The following is an 18,532-nucleotide window of genomic DNA, read 5'->3' as shown; positions in this document are numbered from 1 at the left end:
GGGCGACGGCACCTGTAATCAAAAGGACATGGAATCACGCTGTTTTTAATATTTATTTATAAGTGTTTTCATTCCTAAACAAAGCGAAAGCACAGAAGACTCACGTTTTAGAGCAAGGGGCGACCCCTGGTGGTTCGGCGGTATGGGTTGCGTATAGGGAGGCTCGGCTGTTCAGAGAAAGACTGAAAATATGGGAGAAATACGGGAAAATACCATAGCGGGATGATAGCGGGATAGAACAGTAGAAAACGGGAGAATCCCGGGAAAAACGGGAGGGTTGACAGGTATGCAAAAGCCCTGAATACTCATAGTTTCTTGTTTTTTAGTCACAGTTGCAGATTTGCATGTATTCAATGTTCATTGTGTGTAGCCAAATAAACAGCATTGTTTTTAGATTATTGGTAAAATCTGTTTTATAGTCAGTGTTCAAAAAACAACCCTGTTTGTTTGTTTGCCGATTTCGGTTTAGTAATAAAAGAACCAAGATATCATTTCACTTTACTTCCATGTCAAACAAACCAACTAAAGTATTAATACACTTTAGATAACGTTTGTGTGTGTGTGTGTGTGTGTGTGTGTGTGTGTGTGTGTGTGTGTGTGTGTGTGTGTGTGTGTGTGTGTGTGTGTGTGCGTGCGTGTGTGTGTGTCCATTCACATGGCCCTCTCAGCATGCTGCAGTCCACACTTTAGTCATGTAACGCAAAACTATGCAGATGCCACAAAAATGCCAGTTTAGTCCAATGCAATGTAAAAAAACGCAACTCACCAACTCAATTAAATTAGCTCAACAAATTTCAAATTTCAAGTCAATTGAGCATAAAACAACTAAGTTGTCCCAAAAAAATCTTTATAATTGTGTTGTTTCAGCTCATTTTAAATAAGTTGTTTGAACAAGAAAAAAAATATATTTTTGATTGTGTGGATTTCACAAAAAGTGTATTACAGCTGCTTCAAGAGTTCACACTTAGATGATGATTGATTATAAAGCTTGTTTGGCATGCTGTCCTAGGAGAGAGCCTTAAGCTCATAAGATCAGAGAGCCCTGAGCTCATAAGATCCTCAAGCCCGGGGCTCCCTCCCATTTGCAAAGTGAGAGGGGAGTTTGAGCTCAGGTAAATCTTGAGAACTCCCCTGCTGTAGTAGCTAATGAACAGAATGATTGCTCTTAAGAGAGAACTATTTACTAGGAGCATGTCTATGGTGCTAATTTAGATTAGTCAATTAACTTAGGTTGCATGTTTTTTGATGGTGGGAGGAAACCGCAGAACCTGGGGGAAACCCACGTGAGCACGGGGAGAACGTGTAAACTCCACACAGGAACGTCGGCTGGCTTGGAAACGACTAGAACCAGTGACATTCTTGCTGTGAGGCAACAGTGCTAACCACTGGGCCACCGTGCCACCCAGCTAAGAAAGAAAGAGAGGTAGGGGTGGAAGGGGGGATTCTTCAAAACGAAGATGACTGTCATATGGAACTTGGAAATACCATATGGGTATTTATAGTGGCTTAGGAATCTTCTGATTGGTGAATCAGAAATTGAATAATGTCTGCAAGCAATCATAAGCATGTGATCTTCTCGAAATTAGTTTATAAATAAACTTCACATATTGGCCTCTGTAAAATGACAAACTTGATACCCTATAATGTCCAGAGAATGCTTTAACTTTGATTTTTTAGCATCAGTCAGGTATTAATTTGTTGGCAGTCCTCATCATTATCATTCCACTGCATGACAGTACATCCAGCTCTTTATTCATTACAGTAATCCTCTTGCAGGGAGCTTGCATCCATTCCTAGATGTGCGCACTTTTATTTTGTGTCTGTTGTATGAGAGCATCCGGTTTGGTCCAACTGGAAGTGGCCCCCGTCTGGATGCTGGAATGTATTGTGGCGTTGATTCTGTCTCCCCTGTTGGATCGGGCTAACCTGTAATCTGTCTGAGGTTTTGTGCTGGATAGTCAAGGCTTCTTAACACCTAAATAGCAAGTTAACCTCAGAATTTTTCACATGCTGCGGTTTACTGATGAATGCGGCAGGAAAACATCAGTGAACCCTCTGCGACTCCAGTAGGGTTCAACATAACCCCGCAAGGCCCTGTTATAACCATGTGGAAAACGCATTACTAAGTAAACTCTGAAAGTAGATGAGTCATTTCTACCTCCGAACAGCCAAGCAAAGACTGCCACTGCTCTTCACAAAGGATTGCATTGTATCATGTTATTGTCTCAAATCAGACACGATGATGTGCATAGAGATTTCTTATTTTATTTGTTGTGTTGTCAGGATCAGATGCTGGTTTGGATTTTCTGCTTGATAAAATAAAGTGATGTGTTCACCGCTGGAACAAACGCTTATTGTCTTGTTGCTAAATGGTTATTTTTCTCCTCCTTCTTCTCAGGTTCTGGCTCTCATCTCGTTCATCTTCATTGAGACCATAATGATGTGCTCGCCGTGTGCCGGCGTCTACCTCTTTGAGTTTGTCAGCTGCAGTGCCTTCGTTGTCACCGGCGTCTTGCTCCTCATCTTCAGTCTGAACCTGCACACTAAAGTGCCTCACATCAACTGGAGTTTAACAGTATGTAGCGCTTATTGACTTGATTCCCACAAACAGTTGCAAAATCTTTCATAATCTTAGACTTTTATTGGATTCTTTGCTCAGAAACTAAAATGAATATAAAAATAAATTAATCCTGTATACAGTATATAGCATAGGTTAAAATTAAGAATAGTCACTTATTAATAAGTGGGTCGCCACAACGGATTGAACCACCCTGTTTGTTCTTTTTCTATTTCATTTCATTTCATTGAAGGTCAGACTCTTTAGGTTAGGGTTGGGTCATATGTCAAAAATTTCATAACATAACTTAGCACTGTCTCCTCACAGCAAGAAGGTTGCTTGTTCGAACCCCGGCTGGGTCAGTTGTCTGTAATGTATGTGTGTGAATGAGTTATGTGTGTGCATGATGTTTCCCAGTGATGGGTTGCAGCTGGAAGGGCATCCACTGTGTAAAATATATGCTGGGTAAGTTTGCGGTTTATTGCGCTGTGGTGACCCAGGGAGCAAACCATAAAGAAAATGAAAGAAGGAATGCTCATCAAGGTTGCATTTATTTAATTAAAAATACAGTACAAATGGTAAAACTGTGAAATGTTATTGCACTAAAAAATAACTTTTCAAAAGTAGTTTTTGATTTAATGTAATAAATTATTCCAGTGATTTTAATGATGCATTCTCAGCTTCGTTACTCTAGTCTTCAGTCGCATGATCCTTCAGAAATCACGCTAATATCAATTATTATTGTTGTTGTTGTTTTTATTATTATTATTATTATTATTATTATTATTGATGCTAATAGTAATAAAAGCCATAATGACTGGAGTACTCATTTTATTTGAAACTACATACAATAAGAAAGCAGTTATTATTATTTTTTTTTATAAATATTTAAAAAATGTTTACATTTAATAAATGTTGCCTTGATGAACAAAATCATTTTCTTTAAAAACAAACAGACTCCAAACTTTTAACTGGTATTGTATACAGGTATGTGCCAAAGAAAATTTAATATCGAGTCCATTTATTTCAATAACTTGTTTCAAAAAGTGAAACTTTTATATTAGTTAGTGTTAATTAGTGTTATATTAGTTCACTACACAAAAAGTGAAATATTTCAAGCCTTCATTTGATTTAATTTAAATGATTATGGATTAAAGATGAAAAAACTCAAATCCAGTATTTCACAAAAATAGAATATCATGACAAAGTTTGACATTGTCGGCTCCCAGTTTCTCAATCTGCTCTGCAAATTTTTTCAAAGCCTTTAAATTGTCTCAGTCTGGCTTAGGCTTCAGAATCATGGGATAGACTTCTGATGTGACGGTTTTGCAGAAGAACATCATTGCAACCCTCCATAAGGGGGAAAAGTCTCAAAAGGCAATTGCAAAAGAAACTGGATGTTCACAGAGTGCAGTATCTAAGTATATTAATAAAGTGTTAAGAGAAGGGGAAAATGTGGCTGGAAAAGGTGTACATGTATGACCGCAGCCTTGAGAGGATTGCCAAGCAAGCTTGAGACTGGTGTCAGAGCTTTAAGAACTACCAGATACAGACGTCGGCATGACATGGGCTACAGCTGTCCCAAGTCCCAGTGCCAAAGCTACCAGTACCTGGTTAAGGGCCATGGTATCCCCGTTCATAATTGGTCAGGAAAATTATCTGACTTAAACCCTATTGAAATCTATGGGCTATTGTCAAGAGGAAGATGAGGGAACAGAGACCCTGAAATGCAGACGAGCTAAAGGCCGATATCAAAACAACTGGAGCTACCATAACACCTTAACTCGGTCAAAGGCTGACCGCCTCCATGCCACGCCGCCTTGATGCTGTAATTAGTGCAAAAGGAGGCCCAACAAAGTACTGAGGACAAAATACAGTACATTACACACTTTTCAGAAGGCCAACATGCATTTAAGATGATTTTTAATTGGTCCCATGAAATATTATTATTTTGTGAAATACTGGATTTGTTTTTTTCATCTTTAATCCATAATTATTAAAATTGAATCAAATGAAGGCTTGAAATATTTAACTTTGTGTGTTGTGAACTAATACAGTATAACACACAAGTTTCACTTCTTGAAACAAATTATTGAAATAAATGGACTTTTCCTCGATATTCAAATTTTTGGCACATACCTGTTAATACATATTTTTGAAAAGATGTTAGAATTGAAATATGTTGCATAACTAAAGTCAAATATCTGACTAAGTACTGTTTCATATTTCAAATTGTCATAACAAACACTTGAGGTTCATGTGAGATTTTGTTTAGATGTTATACCAAAAATAGACACCAGGTGATTCATTTTTCCTAACACAAATCAATGAATGTCTATGTCTAAAATAAGCAACCAACTTTGGAACCTTGACTTTCAGACCTTTCCACTGATGTGTCAAGGTTTATAAAAAGATTTGATCGTGAAATATTGTAGCTACGTTTTGAGTATAAATCTTAACATTATATTTCGAGAAGCTATTCATGTGAAAGATTTGTTAATTATCATTATTTATATCATAAAAGAATACAGAATACGGTTTCATAGAGAACAAGGTTTTAAGTTGCCATGACATGCCAATAATGTGTTTTAAAAAAGATAAGCAGCTCTCTTGTGGACAGGGTCTCTGTGAGCACAGGGTTCGTATTGCTCAGAATGGGAGCTTGTGTGCTCACCGCTCTCATTAAACCCTCTTCTAGCAAACATGAATGGCTGCTCTTGGGAGATGAATTTACTGATTCACTGAAAGATTAATAAGGCATGGTTTCCTTTGTCCCCCTACCTACACACACACACACACACACACAAAGCTCAGCATAATTGGACCTCAGTGCTGTGGATCTGTTACAGAGCTTATGATGGAAAACCCTGAAGAGTTTCATTTCCAGAGCTGTGCACGTACCAAGAACAGTAACAGCAACTCACATCCAACCATAACTATCGTGTTGCAGTATGGTATATGCGCGAGAATATGTGTTTAACCTCACACAGACGACAAGGAAGTAGCCCTGCCATTTTGAGTTAAAATTTCTGTTTTCTTAAGCACTTTATTTGCCCCCACAAAAACGCAGGAGTTTGATGCTTGTTTGCAGAATAATTAACCTCAAATATGAATAAATAAGGAAAATTAAAGTATTGTATTTTGAGTTTTTCAGATAGGTTTTTGATTGATTGATTGATTTGCAGAATGATTGATTAATTTTTTAATGATTGGTTAATTGAGTAGTTGGTTGATTTGTTGATTGGTTGATTGATTGATTAGTAGAAGTAATAGATGTGGTTGGTTGGTTGATTGATGGAGTGATTGGTTGATTTATTGATTGATTGATTGATTGATTGATTGATTGATTGATTGATTGATTGATTGATTGATTGATTGATTGATTGATTGATTGATTGATTGATTGATTGATTGATTGATTGATCGATCGATTGATTGATTTACAGAATGATTTTGGATTGATTGGATAATTGAGTAGTTGGTTGATTTATTGATTGGTTAAGTGATTGATTATTTGATTGATTGATTGATTGATTGATTGATTGATTAAGTAATATGCGTAATCGATGATGGTTCATTGATTGATTGATTGATTGATTGAAGTGGTTGGGTGGTTGGTTAGTTGATGGTGTAGATTTAAAGACACTTTTTGTATTTAGGGCTGTGTGATTAATTGAAATCAAATTGCAATTGTTGCGATTAGATAATTGTCTTGCAAAAAAGTTAACTGATAGTATTGCCAATGACACTTAATTCTATTAAATGTTGGAGTAAGTTAATATCTTTTCAGTTTCTTTTTTAAACTAGCACTCATTGCAGTAAGAAGCTACAATACAGTTTATTGTACTGAATCATGACCAAAAAATTAAATTGCAATCGCAATATCTGTCAAAAAAAGCACAATTAGATATTTTCCCAAAAATCGCACAGCCCTACATGTGTTGGTCATGTGGAAGATGTTAAACAGGGTTTTCAGGACGACCAGTTAATATGCTTGTGTATTTTGAGTGCTGACTGGCTGGGGTTTTCTTGGTATTGCCATGGTTCAGTTTAAGAACTAAGATCTTTCGGATCATTTCATCTGTGGTTTTAGACTGAGCATCCACTCCTGCCAGGCAGACCCCTTGGGCCCGGGTCTTTCGTTTGTTCTGGAACGGATGCTCTGGGACAGGGGGTTGTGTAATAGCTTGGCTTTTTCGTGTTTGTATCTCTGGCTTTCATAATTTCACCACTTCTGAGCTTCAGGAACATTCCCATAACACAGCACTAAAAGTAAACGGTACTTTTAGGTCCTGTAATTGTGGCCTCAACCTCAGAAAAGGGTTTGTGCTTTCATTTTGAGATAAAGTTCTCCCAAACCCAGCAGCAATTAAACTTCTGCTTGTAAAGAGCAGAAATGTGGCTAAGTGGACTTTTGGGTCTTAAAATCAGCTCTTTTTGGGGCCTTTAAATGCTTTCATTTGATGGGACAATTCAAATCACAAAGTAAAGCACAGGACGGAGAGAGAGAGTAATAGGATTGGCTAAGGATCTTGATCTGGAAATCAAACTCAGGTCACCTTAGACACATTTCCACTATATGATCCCAGTGGCATTTATTTTTTCTAATATATATATATATATATATATATATATATATATATATATATATATATATATATATATATATATATATATATATATATATATATATATACATACATATATATATATATATACATACATATATATATATATATATCATAGAAGTAATAGATGGTGTATATATATATACACGATTATATATATATATATATATATATATATATATATATATATATATATATATATATATATATATATATATATATATATATATATATATATACACACAATTTGACCCATTTACTTGAATAGCTCTATTTGAAAAGAATTTTGAATTTTGGATTCATTTGGTGGATTATGGGATAACATATACATAAATTATACAAAATGTAAAATAAACAAATTACAAATGTTAATAATACAATGAATGCATTTAAAAAAAATCAACTGTGCTTTATAGTTTTCTGGGTGAGCCTAGTTAATATCATCATATAAATAATTAAAAACAATTCATCTTTATTGTAGCTACATACTAGGGATGCACTGTATGTAGCTACAATTTTCATTGTGGAAAATTATCAACCAAATTGTGTTTGGCCAAAGATCTGAACCAAAATAAAGGCTATGTTGTGCTGCTTTACCCAACAATGTTCAGCGTGCTCGTTTCACTTTCCCTTCAGCCCTATTTAGTAGTCAGTGTGGCATGCCTTACACACAAGACATGGAAAATGCTGCTTTATGAAACCCATTCATTTCAATGGCTTGTGCCAAACAAGGGTAGTTTGTTGCTGCAATGAACCAATCGCAAGAGCAGAGGATTGCACCTTCAACTAGCTTGTGCGAGTTCAAAAAAGCTACATTTTCCACTTTGTTAATATTCCACATAAACTTATCTATACTGGAAAAGATTGCTAAAATACTGTGCCAACATGACATTTTTGTGTGGAATACTTACCTGCTGCTTGCTATAGTGCTACTGTGCTGTAATAGAAATGCTGGTGAAATAAGGCCATCGACTCGTTTGCTGTCAAAATTCAATTTAATTTTACTCTCAGCAGGGATCAATTTGTGCTGGAATAACACTTCTGAAATCTGATTTGACACCTCATTTTACCGATCCCTCTCCTCACATGTCTCTTCACTTATTCCGTGACTCCCTAACTCTCTCAACTTTCGTTTCGCAACCCGCCCCCCTCTCTTCACTTTCATCCATGACCCCCCCCTCTTCACTTTCCTTCACTTTTTGTCCACGACACCCCCACACCACACCATCTGCCCTTTCTTCACTTTCGTCCGACACCTCTCCCTTCTCTGGCAACATGCCAGATCTGTTACCTTGATCTGTTCCGGGGCCTCGCAATTTACAAATTAAGCATTGATTTTCAGTATTTATTTTATTTATTTATTTTTATTCGTACTAGTGGACCTGTGCATTGGTGGATTTAGTGCATCTAGAGTTTTCAGTTTCGTGCATTCCTGTTATTATTTCTGTATTATCCCTATTATGAATTCTGATCATTTCTGTATTTTCTTTGATATATTGATCACTCCAGCCATTGAAGACAGATGTAATTATGTCAGAATGAGCAATTTATGATGGTCAAGAATCTTGATGTTATTCTAGAGTCAGATCTGAATTTTAATAGTCAAAACAGTAACTAAATCAGCACACTATCATCTCAAAAACTTTGCAAGAATTAGATGCTTTGTTTCCAGTGAGGACTAAGAGAAACTTGTTCATGTTTTTATCACCAGCAGGGCGGATTACTGTAATGAACTCCTCACTGGCCTTCCCAAAAAACAGACAGTCGCAGCTCATCTGCAGATTCTGACCAGAACCAGAAAATCAGAGCACATCACACCTGTCCTCAGGTCTTTACACTGGCTCCCAGTAACATTCTGAATTGATTTTAAAGTATTATTACTGGTCTATAAATCACTAAATGGCCTAGGACCTCAATACATTACAGATATGCTCACTGAATGCAAACCTAACAGATCACTCAGATCATTAGGATCAAGTAAATTAGAAATTACAAGAGTTCAGTCAAAGCAGGTTGAATCTGCCTTTAGCAACTAGTCTGATTTTAACTTGCTTGAACTCCTTAGACAGTCACAGGCCTTAAAAACACACGCAAATGATAAACTTTCACCCTGTTAAACTTTTGCAATGACTCCACAAATGACCTGTGGTGCCTGGTCAACTATAATCCAGACTCGACATGGCATGTCTCGCAGTGTGACTATTGCAGACATGCATATTAAAATGTAAATGCTGAAACAATGTTTTGTGCAGCTCTAGTTGGCATGCTACCAGTGCCAATATTTGTTCATGTCTCCTAATGTTGCTTTGGTTTAGATGGCAGCAGATCGGAGTGTACACACAAAGCTGGTAGATTGTTGTGGTGGTTGGTTCCAGAGGGGGGTCGGTTGTGTGGGATGGTCCGTCTATTGTACAGCACCCTCTATTCCCACTGAGTGCTTTGATTATGTGATTCAGTGCCAGGCTCAAAGGGAGCTGGAATGGGGACTGACATTATTGAAAGTGATCGGTCAGTAGAATGAGTGCATTCAGCTCGCGGTGGTACGCTGGCACCGTTGTACCATTCACATACTTCCTCCAACCACACACACATACATGCACATCTTACAACCAGAAAATAAAGGGAGCATTTTAATATATATAATGAGATATTTGAGGTTGTGAGGGCACAGGATAATGATTGGCTTTATATTGTGTGTTTAATGGAAGGGCCGCCTAGAGAATTGAGAAGCTTTGAAGTGAACCTGCGATTATGTGTCATTACTGAATGTGAGCTAGAGGCCACCTACAAGAGGAGCACAGATTAAAAAAATATGTGTTATTTGGAAATATTATTAAGCCTTCAACTATGGCTTATATAAAATCAACTATGGCTGCTTTCAAATAGCAGATAATATTTTTGAGGCAGCATAAGTATATCCTTTGCTGCCAATGATATCCAACTATCCAGTGCTTTTGATGCTGTGTCAGCTGAGATAAAAATGTATTATAAATGAGCATAGAAGTAATATCGAGTTTTAAAACTAGTGGTTGATTTGTGTGTAAATGTCTAATTTTTACACCTTAGTACAGGGGTGGGCAATTCATTTTTCCATGAGGCCACATTAGACTCTGGGGTAGATTTAGAGGGCCAGACTAATATAGTTCATTTGTTCTCAAAAAAAATCTGTAAAACTATTCATTAAACATTTATAAGAACTCTACATGGGCAACACAGTGGCGCAGTAGGTAGTGCTATCGCCTCACAGCAAGAATGTCGCTAGTTCGAGCCTCGACTTGGTGATTTGGAGTTTCTGTGGAGAGTTTGCATGTTCTCCCCACGTTCGCGTGGGTTTCCTCCGGGTGCTCCGGTTTCCCCCACAGTCCAAAGACATGCGGTACAGGTGAATTGGAAAAGCTAAATTGTCCGTAGTGTATGAGTGTAAAGGGAAGTATGGATATTTGCCATTGATGGGTTGTGGCTGGAAGGGCAGTTGGTAGTTCATTCCGCTGTGGCAACCCCAGATTAATAAAGGGACTAAACCGAAAAGAAAATGAATAAATGAAAAACTCTACATTAAAAAAAAAAATCTATTTCACACAAAGTATTTTAAAGACCACCATCACGATATTAACTTTATAGAAATGCCAAGGGTTTGTTAAAAATTAAATCATTTTAGTTAATTTTCATTCATTCATTCATTCATTCCATTTGTGCCCAAATTATTACAAATGGTTTCATGCATGTAGCCTTGTTAATAATGTCCTATATGAACACGTTTTGCATCTATTTTCTCCAGGTTTTTTTTTTTTTTAAAGATAATTGTATTTGAATATTCTGCAACTATAGTTGCCGGTGGGCAAATATGTTGTAAAAATCCTTCAATGTAAAATTTGAATAGGGGGAGAACATAACGCAAAACAACTGCTTTCAAATGATCAATTCATTTTCATAAACACATTTAAAATGAGTAAACCATTTAAATATGAACCCCCCAAATACGATCTATTATAATTGAATGAATATGAAAACACAAAGAACTAATTCATTTGTTTTAAAGTGATTAAACACACACTAGTTTCCCCAACAGACTACTGTGTGTCAAAAAGATAAATGAATTTTTCTTTTTTCAATATTTGCCCAATGATGTTTAACAGAGCAAGGAAATGTTCACAGTATGTCTGATAATATTTTTTTTTCTTCTGCAGAAATTCTTATTTGTTTTATTTCGGCTTGAATGAAAGCAGTTTTCAATGTTTCAAAAACCATTTTAAGGTCAAAATTATTAGCTTCTTTAATCTATTTTTTTTCAATAGTCTACTGAACAAACCATCATTATACAATAACTTGCCTAATTACCCTAACCTGCCTAGTTAACCTAATTAACCTAGTTGAGCCTTTAAATGTCACTTTAAGCTGTATAGAAGTGTCTTGAAAAATGTCTAGTCAAATATTATTTACTGTCATCATGACAAAGATAAAGTAAATCAGTTATTAGAGATGAGTTATTAAAACTATTATGTTTAGAAATGTGTTTAAATATATTCTGTCAGTTAAACTTGGGGGGGAAAATAAACAGGGTGGCTAATAGTTCAGGAGGTTAATAACTCTGACTTCAACTGTATATTGTAGGGCAGGGTTAATAGAGCATTGCTGACACACACTCACACACAGCATCAGAGAACACCAGCACAACAAAGGAAGGCCCAGAAATTGCTTTTAGCTGCTTCATTTAAAGTAAAAAGACACTTTGCCACAGAGGCGAATAAAGGGAGATGACCGAACATTCAGTAATCGGGTAATTTTGTCCTACAAAGTTGGAATTGTATTTCCCAATGTCTATGGGCCCCCTTTTCCCTAAAGCTGTGTGTAACTCAGTATTAACGCACCACTGAAAATATCTGGCACAGGCCGTACACAGCGCAGAAGCTGTGCTGAGACCACACCTAACTCTCTGTCTCTCTTTTTCTAACACATATGTATGCATCTATACTGTATATTTACACATTCATTTATGAAATATGTCTGTTGTGAATATATAAATTTGATTGGTTAAGCGTTCTATCCTCAATAAACAGATCACAGATGAATTTTAAAATTATGACTTGGGTTTTTTTAATTGTACAGTACCATTCAAAGATATTTGAAACTTAAAAAAAAAAGTTTTTATGGTCTTCCATACTACTTACAACAATATGCAAAGTACAATGGTATTACTTTGAAAAATTATTACAATTTAAAATAATTGTTTTCTATTTTAATATATTTTCACAATGCAATATAGACCTGCAATGACATAGCCCACCTGAGCAGCTATTACTCTCATTCTTATTTCAGATTATCCCTGAGAAATTATTCCGATGTGCTGCTTTCATGCTCAAGAAACATTTATTCTGTATTGTTAAAAGCAAGTGTGTTTTTTGTAAATTTGATATTTTCATTTTTTTCATAAATAAAAGTATTAAAAAATATAAATCTTTTTAAATATGCATTTATTCACAGTCATGTTGGATCGATTTAACACATTTTTTTTGCATTAAATTGCATTAATTAATTACTGCATGTGTAGATCTGACCTGGAGTCCCTAAATTAAGCTGCAGTCATACTATAGTTTGTGCATGTGAAATTCTGTAGTACTGTGCTGTGAAAAGGGGCGGGATTAAACAAAATGAATAGACATTTAAAAAAGCGAGCGATTGGTCCATATTTTAAATTCCTGTCCAGAGAGGTCATGTTTTGATCCTCGATTGGTCTCACACAGTCAAGTACACAGTCAAGTGATGCGATTTCGCAGGTCAGAGTTCACCAAGCTTAAACTTTGCAATGCAGCGAACTGCGAAACTTGACGCACGAGCTTGCATTTCCGGTCTGACACATTCATGTGTGTATAAATAGAAGTCTATGGGGAGAAAAGTCCAGTGTGACTGCAGCTTTAACATTGTGAAGGGCTGTTAATTATGGCTGTTACATGCATAAGTGATCTGAATGTTGCCATAGTTTGTAAGTATCTTCTGATTTGCTCCTTACTGATTATGCTCACCTGTGTCTTGTTTAGTTTCTCATTATCCTGAGTTCTTACACTTCAGAGTACTTAAATAAATACAAAATTGCTGCAAGATCCACATCTCAATTCCTCTCTCCTTGCCTGAAAAATGACATAAGTTTCTCAAGTTTTATACCTCTCCTGAGCCTAGGTGTCATTTACACTAGTGCATTTTTGTTTTAAAATGTATAAGGCTTGTTACGGTTATGCCTAGTGTCCAAACTGCTCTTGAAAACGCTAACGACCACATTTCATTTGTAAACACTGGTGTTTTATTTCAGCATAGACTGACTGAAGCACTTTTAGACTTTTAGAAATGGCTGCATGGCTATACACAATCTCTCTCTATGACTTGTTTTGTAGTGCTCCTATTTTATTTCTGTTGGTCTTCTATTGTAGAGCAAATACAAATGCCAGCAGAAATACGTGTATGTCCAGTGAGTCTGAATGGTCGTGTATGTTTTTTAAGCTATATGATGTGGACAGAGATCACTTTTTCCTGAAACACAGTAAAGTTCCGGATGGGACAGGGAGCATTTTAATTCATGCTGTTTTAAATGGTAAATCTAATGTTTGTTAATTTCAAAGTTCACTCCACTGTGGTTGGATGAGTTCTGCATATGCACAGTTCCACCTGGAGACTCAATCTGTCTCGTATTAAACCTTTATGAAACTTTTGTGATTACTAAACAAATCTGTGGACTTAGTGCTTTAGTTCAACCTCAGTGCTCCTACACTTAGAATATTTTAAACGCATCAGCAGTTTTCAACATTAAGTGTGTTTCAGAGTTTGGTTTGGCTTGCATTCGATCCATCTGTTGAAGTATGTGTGAAGGCAAAAGCTGGTTTGGCATGTGTTTGAATGATTGAGAGCGTATCCTGGTTTTGGCAGATTGTTACAGTTCTCTATTGCGTGTGAGATGGACATGGTTTTGCTCGAATGTGTGTGGATGAGAGAGAGAGAGAGTATCATGTGAGATGGTGTGGGCAATCACTCCCATCATGCACTGTGTCACATGGGTGGCCATGCCTAAGTCACGCTGGAGTGCTTATTGGCTGCAGTGGACACAGACAAACCACCCAGCTTTATCCTTTCTCTTCTCTCAGTATGTGTATTTATGGAGGTTTTAAGAATAATGAGAGAGAAAATAAAATTTTTATAGTTTTTTGGGTGGGAAAGTGTTAAATTATTATCTTATTGAAGTAAAAGTTTGCCCACTGACCTCAGGCCATCAACAATTCAAATTCAAAAAACGACTTTTTTCGTTAAGAGAACAAGATGTTCAGCTCTTTTCAGCAATTCATAAAAATCAAATCAGCTAATATACATTAATATGATCAGTCTTTTTAGGAAACTGACCTTTATTAACAACATTGAGATTAGGTGCCACACGGTCAGAAATGTGCTTTCAAACATATATATATATATATATATATATATATATATATATATATATATATATATATATATATATATATATATATATATTTAAATTAGCCATAAATATATTTACACAAATGTATGTTCTATAAATAAAATTTTTGACATTTTTATATAGTTTATTGAAATATTTTCAATATTATTTAAAAACATCTTAAAATGTATTTGCCTAATTATTTCCTTTGAAAATACATAAATTTTTACATTGGAAGAAATCACTCTGTGTTGGTGAAAGTTACTTTTGGAAGTAATCCATTACACTATGTTACTCACATGTTTCTCCCCAAAAAGTAACTAGTTAGGTTACTTAGTTACTTTGACCTTTCTGAGACTTGATCTCTTTTAGAGAGGGGGAGTCTTGATAAAATCTTGACTTGTCATGGGTAACAAATGTGCCAGACTTCACATTCCTTCATGATCAGTCATCTCGTTACTTCTACGACGAGCGTTATTTCCCAAAGCTGTCACAATTGTTGCTATGACAATTTGTCTTATCTTGATTAAAAAATGTTTTAATCCTATTTGAATCTTAATATACACTCTTGCTTGCTGACAACTAGGCTACAATATGTAAGGGCATTTTATGACATTGAAAGGATCAAACTTATGATTCCTTTTTAATATTAAGATGTTTTCTTTTATATCTAAATGTATATTTTCCACCCTCGCCTGACCTTGCTGCAAGTGAGACATAGAAAATGAAAGCACATCAGCACCAAAGAAAAAATCAGATGCTCAAGACAAAATAATAAATAAAGTTGAAGTCAGAATTATTAACCCCCCTTTGTTTTTGTTTTTTTTTTCTTTTTTAAATATTTCCCAAATAATGTTTTACAGAGAAATTATCACAGTGTGTCTGACAATAATTTTTCTTCTGAAGAAAGTCTTAATTGTTTTATTTTGGCTATATGTTTCAGCGCAAAAGCACAAACGGGTTTGTTAAATAAAATAAAATCTAGCCTAAATAAAATTAAAGAGAAACATTCACAAAAACCTATATTAAATGAAAAAAAAAACATCATTTGCCAGTGATTTTCAATTTAATTTGTTTAATCAAGTAATTTGAATAAGCAAGACAGCCTTTTACAATGTATTAGCAGCACTGAACGTGTTTCCAGATTACCTCAGAATAACAAACTCAGTCAGAAGGCTGAGAGAACTCAGAAACTCGTGAGAATGAAAATGTCTGCATATTTGTGCCCGTCTGTCAGATAAAATTGCTTAAAGCGCTTTAATAATTTGGGGAACGTAGTTTGCAACTTATACATCCATGACTCACCCATAATTTTGTTTTAATACCTGACCTGCGGATTTTTGCCATCACCTGCAGATTTAACTGACAAATGATGTACTTTTATTGCCCAGTGTCACCCACGTGACGGAACTCATCGTGAGGAATGGGAAAGAAAATTAAACATGCTAGATTTTCTGCGATGGTGTCGTGAGGCGTCACAGACACACTATTGGTTGTCTTGAATAATGCCACATTACACTAGAAGAAACGAGAAATCTTCTGTCACAATGCCCATTTGTGGTTTATTATTCCCCATGACACCCTACGTCAAGGAAATTGTGCCGAAATCATGACAAAACTCACATTACTGTAATGCATTACCCAAAACATTAAAAACAAGCGACAAATTATTTATTTGAATGTGGCAGTATAGAATATTTCAATGTGGACATGCCATTGGCCCATGAACATTTCCTGCTTGTTGTCCAAGTATTTCATAACTGTAATAGGAGTCAGTTCGATCATAACTCACTTGAATGGGTTGCCGAACTGAATTGTCCATCCGTCAGTGCTGATTCAGCGGCATTACTCACTGCAGAAGCTGGGAATTTCTCAACTTTTCAAGCGTCATGGGAAAAGTCAGCCACTCAGATCGCTTTATGCAAATACCCCAGGTCAGACAGTAGCCGATTGCAGACTAATTTCATTGGCTGACACTGCTATGATGATCGTGTCAACTTCAAAAATGCCCTCAGTCAAGCGTTAACGATGAAGCCTCGTGTGAATGCGCGGTCAATGTTAAAACAGCTATCATAACATTATTTATGAATATGTGGCTCTTTCTGGATTCTCAGAAGCTGTAGAAATTAAAAATGTAAAACAAGAAATACATTGTTTTTGTGTACATCCCTCAAAATGATCTATAATATTGCACTATAGTTCCATGAATTAGACCCCGTTTACACTAATACGTTTTAGTTTTAAAACGCATAAGTTTTGCTGTGGTTACGCCATCTGTCCACACTACGCCGGAGTTTTCGAGCCCCGAAAATGGAGTGTTTTGAAAATGCTGGAGAGGCCGTTTTGGTTTTAAAACGCTGTTGCTCCATCTCAGTGTGGATGGGGGTAAACGGAGACATCAGAAAACGGAGGCGTGGCTACAAACATTTTTCTGATTGGGGCTTTTTCCTCAATATTAAGTAGTCTACACACATTTCAGTCCTGCATCCTCTCCTTGTAAGTTCAGACTTTGCAAGTTTGATATAGAAAACAAACTCCCGGGGACACGTCAGGTAAATCTTCAAAGGGAACAGGGTACTTTAAAACCTCATTCATATGACTCTGGCTATGCTGTTTCACTATCTTAACAATAAAAAGAAAACATGTCATAAGGAACTGCCTATTTTTATTTTAATATTAGCAACTTTACTGACACCAAAACTCTTGAAGCATCGTGTAGCTGCATAATTCTAAATGTTTTTATTCTTAAATGCTGTTTTAAAACAAAAACATATCAGTGTAAATGGGGCCCTAATCTCTGACAAACGGCCTACTCACACAACGCCATCTATACCGTGCCCAGGCCCGTTTCATGGATTGTTTGAGAAGTGTGAGTGCGCTGAATCGGGCTCAAGCACGGTTCACTTGGCCGGCCCTGGCCCGGTTGGAAGAGGTGGGCCTGAGCACGGTTCACTTGGGCTTTCAGCCCGAAACTGAAAGCGAGACGTAACTTTTAAGGGACTGTTTCATATGGATTTATTAATCATTCTTACTGTTCAGTGAACACAAACTGCCGCTGTGTATTAAATACGCAAACCCCTCACTGCACGACAGCTGCGCACCTTCAGCAGACCTCCTCAAGCGTGCTTTGGCCCGGTTCGAGGCAACTGTACATAGTGTGAGTACGGCAAAGACTCCGCTCCTCCCCATCTACCAATCATTGTATGCATAGTTAGTTATCATGCTGATATCACACAAAGCAAAGAGGTCAACCTTGCCCTTACTCTCAGCTGAACACTTTAGTAAAAGTTTCTCTTTGTGCATAGGTTTTCAGTGAAAACACTTCTGTGCTATTTAGGAGAACATTAGTGCCCATATCACACAAGGTAATTCTCTTTCCTCTTCCTGCTGTCCACCAGCGTCTACTGCCTAAAGCCGAGAGCAGACAGTCTGTGTTCCTCCTGGAGACTTCAAAGTCAGCGGCTCGCTCCGCGTCGGCCTGTGATGTGAAATCTGTGGTGCCAGTCAGTGAGGTTCAGTTTGGGATGTGCTTTGAAGAGCTTGTAACATTTCACCCCCCACTGAGCCACAGCACAAGCCTCATCCATTGCAGACACAGGAGAAGTAGCTGCAGGAGGATCTGGCCTCCTTTCAGAGTCTCCAACTGGCTCGGCTCATCCACACTCGCTCCTCAAAGCCTTCAGTTTGATTTGTGAACGTTTTAAAACTGTAAACTGTGACGTTATCGTTAAATATGGTGGGTGGATTAATAGTAGGGGGAGGGAAAACTGTCATAGCAGGAGAAAGAGATTCACATATCTCTGCCAATCCTCAACCATCACCTCATGACTGTAAATGAATGACTTTATGACCATATTAAAGTTACCAAATAAAAGTCTGTGTGTAGTCTAGAACACAAGCTTGCACACA

At 36.7% G+C, this 18,532-nt stretch overlaps 1 protein-coding gene across 2 annotated transcripts in view; it reads left to right on the top strand.

Annotated features, from left to right (window-relative positions):
- The window catches only part of cmtm4 (CKLF-like MARVEL transmembrane domain containing 4), a 42,849-nt gene that overhangs the window by 13,792 nt on the left and 10,525 nt on the right, over positions 1-18,532 (top strand). For both annotated transcript variants that reach the window (XR_012382373.1, NM_001002492.1), the window contains 1 exon segment: positions 2,399-2,575. Coding sequence is in view for 1 of the 2 variants with exons in the window: in NM_001002492.1 (NP_001002492.1) it covers positions 2,399-2,575 (177 nt within the window). In the remaining variant the exon portion in view is untranslated.

The sequence above is a fragment of the Danio rerio genome, chromosome 7, assembly GCF_049306965.1.
Source record: "Danio rerio strain Tuebingen ecotype United States chromosome 7, GRCz12tu, whole genome shotgun sequence".
Classification (NCBI taxonomy): domain Eukaryota; kingdom Metazoa; phylum Chordata; class Actinopteri; order Cypriniformes; family Danionidae; genus Danio; species Danio rerio.
Note: the sequence above shows the minus strand (reverse complement) of the source record. Positions and strands in the feature narration are given on the sequence as shown.